The 10,958-nt window shown below is 33.5% G+C and overlaps 1 protein-coding gene across 1 annotated transcript in view; it reads right to left on the bottom strand.

Annotated features, from left to right (window-relative positions):
* The window catches only part of LOC141403308 (uncharacterized), a 13,597-nt gene extending 3,131 nt beyond the window's left edge, over positions 1–10,466 (bottom strand). The window contains exons 1-2 of the mRNA XM_073985499.1: positions 9,784–10,466; positions 8,655–9,712 (exon numbers count right to left, since the gene is read on the bottom strand). Coding sequence (XP_073841600.1) covers positions 8,655–9,712; positions 9,784–10,466 — 1,741 coding nt within the window. The remainder of the gene's footprint in view (positions 1–8,654; positions 9,713–9,783) is intronic.
* Positions 10,467–10,958: the final 492 nt, after the last annotated feature.

Here is a 10,958-nt window from a genome sequence, read left to right as displayed (position 1 = left end):
TAACAGAAGTTCCACACATAAATGATAGCTCCTTCATGAAAATGGTTTTATCATTTCCATGACAATATTGAAAGTCGGCAAATGCGACATCCGATCTTTGGATTAGGTACGACATCTTGGATAAGTTGTATTAGACTGTAGTGAGTAATTTTGTTGTTGGTGTATTTTATTTATAAAATCTTGCTCATTTGCAACAAAAATTTTAAGCAAAGATGACCACAGTTGTATGTATTGAAACGTTGATCTCGTTTATAATTATATGTTGTAGCTGATCCCAAGTAACGTAAAATTTCAGCTGGAGGTTGAAGATTGCCAAAACTATCGTAATAGTCGATGATGTTATTATTCTTATAATATGCCACCCAATGTGTGCCAGGCCCACTGTCAATATCCAAATTTACGACACCACATTCGATTCGATAAGGCTTTTTAGGTAGTTTATCTCGCATATAAACACCTCTAAAGTGAGGTATATATTTTTTTCCAAAGGTATTTATATGTGTATCGGCAAGTGGACCTTTGGGCAGCTGTTTTATTAGTTTTTTGGCGTTTCATTTTCATCAACATAAATTCCATAGCCTTTTTTGTATGGTTTGAGATAGAGACCTTTACCCATAGCTATAGCTTCTATGGTTTTGTTGTGTCTGGTTTGCTCTTGCAACTCTTCTTTGGCTTTTTTAGCATTCAAAACTGCATTGGTTATCGCTGAACTGCCCGAAGCTAATGCACCCAACGCTCCCAACCCAGTTAGAATAGGTATGAGAGGAAGAAATCCTCCCCTTTTGGGTACCCTTATTACTCTTGGTATAACCACCTTTGACTTTTTTCCTCGGAATGTCTTTTGTATTTCTTTCCTTGCTATTTTGATGGCAGCATTAATATCAGTTGGTTTAACGCTTTTAAGGGAATCTGTTGCATTCTTTATAGCATTTTTAAATATTTGTTGACCAAGTATTTGTTTGGGTTTCTTATTACCCACCCCCATTCCAAGCTTTGTCTTTGCCTTCATTATATTAGTTACAAGATATGCGTTTATTTTTTCTCCAATGCTACTATCCTTTGATTTTACTCGTTCCCAAGCTCGTTCAGTTAGTTCACGATCAGCAATATGTCGTTGTTCAATATCTTTGTTCTGTGAATAAGCAATATCGTGTTTTCTACAAGCAGCATCCAGTGGATTAACACCTTGATCTCCTCTTTGTATACGTTTTCTTAGCTTTGTACCTGGGCCACAAAATTGATAACCTGGTAGATGAAGTTCGACTGGAAGAGAGTTTATCAACTTATTTACAAGTCCTCCTCCTTTAACGGCTTTCTTTCTAATAAATCGATTTGCGTTGTAAACAATCATTTTATACTTTTTCACATGTGCTAAACAAAATATATATGTAAATTGATTATATATATTATAAATAGTCATGTGTTCTTATACTAGTCATTAGTTGTAAACATGAGATTAGTTGAGCAACAAGCTAAAATTACAGTACGAAATGGGGACTTTATACAAAAGAAAACCCCTCGACATAGTACTTTGTTACCCAATACTATACGAGCATTAATAGTGGGTCCATCAAACTGTGGAAAGACGAATGTTATGCTTAGTTTGATTGAAAGCCCAAATGGATTAAAATTTGAAAATGTTTACATTTATTCAAAATCGCTATATCAACCGACATATGAGTACCTAAAGAAACTGATTTCCTCTGTAAAAGGGATGGGGTTGTTTACATTCACCAATAATGATGATGTTATACAACCAGATGAAATAAAACCAAACTCAATCATGATTTTTGACGATGTAGCGTGTGATAAACAAAACAATATTAAAAACTACTTTAGTATGGGACGACATAAGAATGTTGACTCATTTTACTTATGTCAAACATACACCCGTATCCCAAAGCATTTGTTGCGTGATAATGCCAATATGATAATCATGTTTAAACAAGACGATCTGAATTTAAGACACATATACAACGATCATGTGGGGTGCGACATGAGCTTTGATATCTTCAAAGACATTTGTCATGAATGCTGGAAAGAAAAATATGGATTTCTGACGATTTCTAAAGATGATGAAATTCACTCTGGGAGATATCGGAAAGGCTTTCATACATTTATTCAACCATAATATTATTTAAAAGATGTCATATAGTATATTTACATTAGTACACCTGCAACCATGGAGGAAGCAATGTTGAAACGACTTGTAAAGTCCAAAAATGTTTTGAAAAGAAAATTTCAAAGCATTAAAATGGGCGAAGATGCTAAAACTACTGAATTGACAAATACTTTTAAACCATTAACAGAACCCATAAACAAACTACTAAAGCTTTCAACTGAGAATGCCAGCAAAATGATTGCACCCAAGATGGAGAATATGGATTCATTTAGAGAATCTTTTGTTGCGAGTACACCCTTTAAAAAATATAAACCGAAGATTAAGCTTGAGCCAAGTATATTGGAGGAGAAAGAGGATAATGGAGATTATTCACAAAATGATGTTACTTACAATACCTCAAAAGATGACACATTTTATTCAGAAAATGAGGATGATGAATACGATCCAATTAGTCTAACACTCTTAAAGAAAAATAAAAAACTAGATACAGTATATGGACCGCATAAAGATGAAAATGGTGAATGGATGTTTGGAGATAAACAACTAAAAATCAGCGATGAAAAGATTACGATTGGAAATAAAAATTGGGCATTTACACCAGGACTATTTGAACTCTTATTTTATCAAAACCCCAAAAAATATGATCCTACAGAACTCGACATATATAAAACAATCTTGTTGGACTCAAATGCATTTAAAATAAACTATGACCCTAATGGTAGAATCAAGGGGAACAAAGGACAAAAATATAAGCGGATAATTAAAAAGTTAATGGGGGATACTCACAGTGGCAAAGGCTTAATGACACTAAGTCCAAGTAAACCCAACTATATATACTGGGACGATCCTAACGAGTTGGTAGAACGATTAAAGCTGTTGATGGCATCACAACAAGCCGGAAACAATAATCATACTAATGAGATTGTTTCGATTATCGAAGAACTGCGAGAAGGCAACATAATCTATTAAGTAAACTTTAAAGGAAACAATCAACCTATGACTGTTGACAAGTTTGGTCATCATTATAATCCAAAAACCCACTCAATAGAAGTAAGAGAAAATGTTTCGAGAATACTGGGAATTAATATTGACGAAGATAACAACCTTGACGTGCAAAATAAAAAAATTAGGAACGTTGCACCCCCAACAGAAGGAACGGATGCGGTCAACCAAGCATACATACATTCACAAATCAAGCACATACAAGAAGTATTAAACCAAAATATCATTCAGGAGTGTACTCAACTAAGAGAAGAAATATCCCATCTCAAACAATCACATAAGGAAATTTTTAAAGTCTTATCTCAACCCCCATTCAACTCAATTGCTCTAATATATCCCCCAAAACTTGAATAATGGAAAAGCGAGGATTGGTAAACGAACTCCACTCTCAAGCACGAAGAAATTTTAAAAGACGTAGGGTTATTACAAAGGGGATCGATGACCTTTGGCAAGCTGATTTAGTTGAAATGGGCAACTATTCCAAAACAAACAGGGGATATAGATTTATGCTTACTGTTATCGACACCTTTTCGAAATTTGCCTGGTGCGAAGCACTTAAAACAAAAACAGCAACAGAAGTATATAGAGCATTTGAAAAAATTTTGAAAGATGGAAGAATTCCAAAGAATTTGCAAACCGATGATGGAAAAGAATTTTTCAACAAGGAATTTAAAAAATTAATGCAGAAACATTCAATAAACCACTACTCTACATATAGTGTCTTGAAAGCCTCAATTGTTGAACGCTTCAATAGAACTCTAAAAGGTATGATGTGGAAGGAGTTTAGCTACAATGGAAATTATCAATGGATTGATATTTATAGAGAGCTGGTTGATCAATACAACAAAACTCGTCATCGAACAATAAAAATGGCACCTATTCAAGTAAACTCATCGAATGAGCAGATGTTGTTAAAAACTGTATATAACCACATAAAAATCTTTAAGAGGCAAAATCTTCGTGCTGGTGATCATGTACGGATCAGCAAATATAAACATCAATTTGAAAAGGGGTATACTCCAAATTGGACTACAGAAATATTCAAAATAAGAGGAATACGATTAACCAACCCTGCTACTTATTTACTAGAAGACTACGAAGGAAATCCCATACATGGATGTTTCTATAAAGAAGAACTTTTACCCACAAAATATCCCAACACATATTTAGTAGAAAAAATATTAAAAACAAAGGGTGATAAAGTCTTTGTTAAATGGCTGGGATTTTCAAACAAGCATAATTCCTGGATAGATAAGACAAATGTATTGTAAACTTAACACATTTAAATAATTTTAATAAAATAAATAAAAACCTTATATAAACATATGTATATTTGATGTTTTACTTATTACTAGAAAGAATCTTACAATGTCAACAACGTTTACTTTGACGGGTAAATCATCAATTTTACACTCAAACTATTCACCACCTATTGAATTGGGAGAGGGTAGTTATGAGTGCTGTTTAATAGATTTTCAATCCTACAATTCCATTCCAAATGTGGACAATGATAACAATCTCTTCCATATCGGAGACAAAATTATAAAGATACCCATAGGATCATATGAACTACAAGACATTGCTCACTACTTGGAGACACAGTATAGAGCAATCCACATTAACAGATCTATTGAGATTAAAGCCAACAATAATACGCTACAGATAGAGATCTTATCCTCTCATGATCCCATATACTTTGATAAAGAAAAATCCATTGCAAAACTCTTTGGTTTCACCGGAAAAGTTTTGGAACCTGGCAAAAAGCACATTTCAAACCTTCCAGTTAACATTTTAAAGGTCAATGCCATACAAATACATTGCAATATTGTTACCGGATCATTCATGAATGGGTCGCCTGCTCATATTCTACACGAATTCGCTCTTGACGTCCCTCCAGGCTATAAAATGGCAGAGAGACCGATGAATCTCATTTATTTGCCGGTGAACGTCAAAGAAATAAGTCATCTGGAGATACTCATATTAGATCAAGAAGGCCGCTTGATAAACTTTAGAGGAGAAGAAATTACGCTACGAATTCATATAAGACCCAGACAGCCATGATTATTTACAATAAATACACCCATAAACAAACACCAAAACACATTCATCATCAAGGAGCCAAACCGTCAAGACCTCCTCTCAGCAAGGAAAATAAAGAATTTTTAAAGCTTATAAAATTAAAAGTCAAACCAAATGTCTGAAATACTCGATATTAATGAGCGCCCACTCTCTGACGAGAATATTGTGAAGAGAGACTACCATAGCTATGTTCCATATATTCAATCATTTAAAAATAACGATGAAATTCGTATAAGTATACAAAATCAAGATCTTTACATACTACCATCGGAGAGCTATCTATACATTGAAGGAAATTTGAAAAACTCAAAGGGGGGTGTTTCGCAGAATGCTAAACTAAGGAATAACTGTGTGGGTTACATGTTTGATGAAATTCGCTATGAACTAAATGGAATTGAAATTGATCGTACTCGTTATCTGGGTACCACAACAAAAGTTAAAAATTGGATTTCTCTAAGTGAATCCGAAAGCAAGGTTATGAGTAATGCAGGATGGAATCCAGATGGTGACGTTAATACAAGCTCATTCAATTTTTGTGTTCCCTTGAATCGTCTACTGGGCTTTGCAGAGGACTTTAATAAAGTAATTTGCAACAGCAAACATGACCTGATTCTCTTGAGAAGCGCCAACGATAAAAATGTATGTTATTCAACTACTGAAAACGAAGAAATTCAACTCACCATTACAAACATTGTTTGGAAAGTACAACACATTCATTTGTCAGACTATAGAAAAATCAGTTTCTTGAAAACAATCAAGGATGGAAAAACTTTACCGATAGCTTTCCGCAGCTGGGATTGCTACTTTAATCCAACTTTTGCTGGTGGAAGACAACACAGCTGGAGTGTTAAATTGTCTGCCAATCATGAAAGACCTCGATACGTTGCTTTGATATTTGAAAGAGACAACAAGCTACAACACTGTGAACTTCAAAACATTAAAGTTCACTTGAACTCTGAAACTTATCCATATGATGATTTGAATCTAAAGTTTGGAGAAAATCGTTATGCAGTACTCTATGACATGTATGCCAAGTTTCAACAATCGTATTATATGAGGGAACCACAACCACTTCTCACATATGCAAGTTTTAAAGACAACCCAATTGCTGTTATTGATATCAGTAATCAAAACGAAACTGTGAAGAATGGACCCATCGATTTGAAAATTCAATTTGAAACCACTACACCAATTCCTCAAAATACCTCAGCATATTGCTTAATTATCCATGATCGTCTGGTGGAGTATGTTCCATTGACTGGAATCGTTCGAAAAATAGTATAAGTTCTTTGCATACTTACCATTATATCATGTAAACTCAATAATGAAATAAAACACATTGTTTTGTAATTTCAAATATAAAAAAAGTATTGTTTTATTTTTTCAAAAAACGTTATAAATGTATGTAGTTTGTAATAGTACATAGTTAATTAGTACAAATAATGGTTTTTATGTGTAAAGTTAGTATTATTATTAATAATATATATTGTTATTTAGTAAAACATTGATAAAAAAGATTAGTACAAATACCATGTGTAATTTCTAAAAAGTAACATGAAAATAATGCTGAAATTTTAATGATAATATGTTGAAATACTAGCAGTAAGACAATTAATAACCAATATTTATACATTAGATTTTATTCCTTAATTTAATATATTTACATTTTAATCAATGTCCATTGGGACAGTTGAATCTAAATTATCCGTGTTTAAATCCTCATTTATATTGTTTAGTTTATAGTGGCCCCAAGCATATGTACTTATACCATCTTCTCTTATAAAACGTTTGTCGTCTTGATGGCTTAGAGATATTTTTGTAATTTTGTCTGTGGTTATAGTATGCTGTCTTGACCTAAATGTATACATTGTGTCATACAAAACCTTTTTATCATATAAGCATTCTCTATATGTATCTATTGTATATTTTTTTATTACGGATTTTTTAACACCCTTAGATTTCTTCACATCGTCGCTATCAACTACTTTGATAGCATAGACTTTAGGACGAAGACCTACGAACTCAATCATGGTTTTTCCGTTATTTTCATCCTTCATCATACCCAATTTCTTTTTATTAATGAGAGGAATACCATACTTATTGTTGGGTGAGAAGTCTGATGTGTCAAACCTTTCCTCTATTTCTTTCAAAGTCAATACCCTATATAGATTCAGTCCTTTAAATGTTATGATGAAAGAGTCCGTGTCCATATAATTTAAAATAAAGGCGTCGCCAAATTTTGCTTTCAGAAAGTCATAAAGGAAAGCATACATTAACAGCTTTGATATTTCTAGCACGCAAAAGCCTAAATATAATGGTTTATCATATTTTACTTTTACGTTTTGCATCTGGATAGCCACCATATTTTCAGAAAATATAGAAAGACTATGGAAATTGGGTTTAGCAATTAGCTTGCTAGCTACATTTCTTTTCTTCTTGTTATTCTTGTCCTCCCACTCTGTTACAATTTTAACAGTTTTCCTCTTGTCTATATTTTCCATAGTCTTACCGTATACCGAGTTATTCAGCAATTTGAAAAAATCTTTTTCAAATGCATTTTTAGCATTTTCTCGATGCATATTATTCTTTAATATATAGGGAGCTAACCAGGCACGTTGTGTAAATGACAAAACTCTATGTACTTTCTTAAGAATCAGTCCATGTTGCAAACATTGTTTTAAAGCAGAATAATGAATTGTGTACGATTTTTTGTCCGTCAAGTCCGCAATTAACTTTTTAGTTTTAGACCCCCCAACACATTTGTTTTCTGGACAAAAGGGTAAGTCATTATGTTTGTCATGAAGATGCTGAGGGTAATCGAGATCAACCTCTAATATGTAGCCAGTTATATTATCATCTGGAATTAATTGTATCACATTAGGATCATTAAATATTTCCATGTCCTCTTCCCACTTGAAATTTTTTTCTGGGAGAGGTTTTGTCATTGCTGTTCCATATAAATTATTAACGTCCAAATAATATATGTTTACTTCTGGCTTGCTTTTATCATAATTGGGGACATCTTCATTATTGGCTACGGAATGTCTATTTGAGCACTGGGTTAGTCCACCTCTAATAGCATTTTTACAGAAATTGTACATATTTATATCTGTAAAAAGCTCAAGCTCAACCTTGGTGCAGAGAAGCATTGCATCCCAAGATAGAGATGGAGATGTGAAATATTGACAAGGATCTAATTTGTGAATATTCATACAGACATCTCGAAAATTTTCAAAGACGTCTGTTAGTAAGAGGACATCTGTTTTTAGGTACAACTCCATATAATCTTGCAAAGTCTGACAACGAAAATGTGACCAAACTTGTTTTGCATGGTTGTAGTCCTCTACTGAACATTCAGAATCTGTCATTTTATTGTAAAATTCTTCAATGGGAGGTAGTTGGGTATCTTTTAATTTTTCAAATGATGAAAGATAATCATAAGGAAAAACACCTTTCCTTGTCAAGAGCGTAAAATCTTCCTCATTAGGGAAATATGATTTCACCGCATGAAAATCGTCTTTAGGCAGATTCTTTGCCAATTTGTCTAAACTTGTAGGCATGAATCTAAAACTGTCCAGGAAACGTAGTTCAAGTCTGTTTTGTCTCTTCTTTTTCTTCTTGTCTTTTTCACATTGTCTTTCCTCCCCTACATCTTCTTCCTCTGAATCCTCTCCCTCATCACTCCATTCTTCTTCATCCTCTTCTCCTACAACAACACTACTATTGGAGCTAGTAGTGTTATTCGACTCATCATCTTTCATATTAATGAAATAAGACATGGATATATAAAGTTCCTTATTTTGAGGAATTACTTTTATATCTCCACCAAAATTAGATAATTCTTTAATAAAAAGGTGACAGTCATAAGATGAGAAGTTATGGAAAAAAATTGGGATGAATTTAGGTATTTGATACTGCAGATTACAACGATTATGTGCAGGCCCGCGATATTTACCAGTTAGGTGGCAATGATCACGAACTCTATCACCACCTAACGGTTCATCGCATATGTGGCATCTGACACTTGTTTTAAATTGTGATTCTTCTTCGGGTGTTAATGTAATCATGGGTTTAACTTTTGACAAATAGTTATTATAATAAAACTTGCAATCATTAATTAAATTTTCTAAGAAAACTTTAGGCGCGTCAGGGCCAGTATAAGTAAAGAACTTATCTAAACTAGAGTCAAAACTACATTTTATATTATAACTAAAAGCACATGGTACGTGCTCTTTTACTTGCTCTGTTTTTCCGCTGTTATTGGGTTCCTGCTCCTTATGTTTCAATACGCTCTCAGCATCAGCATATATACTAATGCCCACCCTCAGCATCTTTTTGTAGTTTCCAAATTTGAGTATCGCGTCCTTCTTTGTCTTGGGCATGCTGCAAACTACACCTCCACATTGCTTTTTGTGAACATCGAGGTCCTTCTCCTTATGAAAATGTTGAACGCAGCCGTTGCAAATGTAAACTTGTCCATGATGTGCTGTTAATTGAGATCTCAACATGCTGAAAGATACCAAAAATACACAATTATTAGTATATAATTTATTTAGCATTATTAAATGTTGATATATTACCGTGACATGTTCTTAATCCATATGTAATGGAATTTATCCCCATCGTTGAGTAAAATCAGGTTAACATGATGTCTCTTTTCCTCTTTTGTAAGGTAGTATGGCCCTTCAATGGAATATCGCTCATATCCGTAAACATTTACACTGATTTCGGGGTTGGCTTTTTCAAATTGTTTTACATCCTTTAGAGCCAATGGAAAACTTAAACCCATAAAGTTTAATGTTATTCCTGAATCGAGACGGATGACATCCTGCTTGACATCGACTTTATATGTAGATGGTCTATCGACATGTGTTTTTTTCGGGAAACTTAGTGCCGCTACCATACACAGCTTAAAGCAGTATTCATCATTGTTTTTTATGTTTATGCATGCGCCTTTTGTTCTCAATGATGCTGGCGTTTGGATGTATTGTGACCCACGAGTTAAATTGACTTTGTTAATATTGACGTCAATTTTTAAAAGTTTTTCCAAGGCCCAACCAGAACCTCTTTCTTGAAACTCGTCTGATTTGTCGACAAGTTCATTCTCTTGGTTGGTAAAGATTTCATCTAGATCATCACCTAGGGACAGGATTACAGTCTTTGATATGTGATTAAACACTTGTTCTGTTGCTATCGACTCAGTACATTTTGACTGATTCTCTTTTACAGCGGTGGGCTTCACATATTGTCCCTGCAGCTCCATATTGACTTTGATACAATTTTTTTCAATCAACTCAAATTTTAAACATTTTATTATTGAGTCTTTTGCGTCTTTTAGAAAATCACGGGGTAATATAATGTCTTTAGTATTTTCCACTTCATAACAAGTAATATTCTGATTGAATGCACTTTTTATAATTTTTATATTTTTTTCCAAATTTTTTCTAACAACACTGCGATGATTCTCACTTCGAATATGAGATATCATATTCTTCACTGTAACGTTACACTCTGCACATAGCTTATCGGCCCGATTAATTTTGTCTATTTTAGGTGCATTCATCTGCGATACAGTTGGTTGTTCTTGTTGTTTTTGTTGATTAGTATGTGGTGACAATTGGTGAAATTTTAATTGACTGGCATCGCCAAACAATTGTCCACAATCTTTACAATGCAATTTTACGTGTTTAAAAAATTCGCGTTTAACATTGAAAGAATTTCCACAATAATTACAAATATGGGGAGCCATTTTTTA

This window comes from Musca autumnalis, unplaced genomic scaffold (genome assembly GCF_047663935.1).
Source record: "Musca autumnalis isolate F117 unplaced genomic scaffold, ASM4766393v1 scaffold_4, whole genome shotgun sequence".
Lineage (NCBI taxonomy): Eukaryota > Metazoa > Arthropoda > Insecta > Diptera > Muscidae > Musca > Musca autumnalis.
Note: the sequence above shows the minus strand (reverse complement) of the source record. Positions and strands in the feature narration are given on the sequence as shown.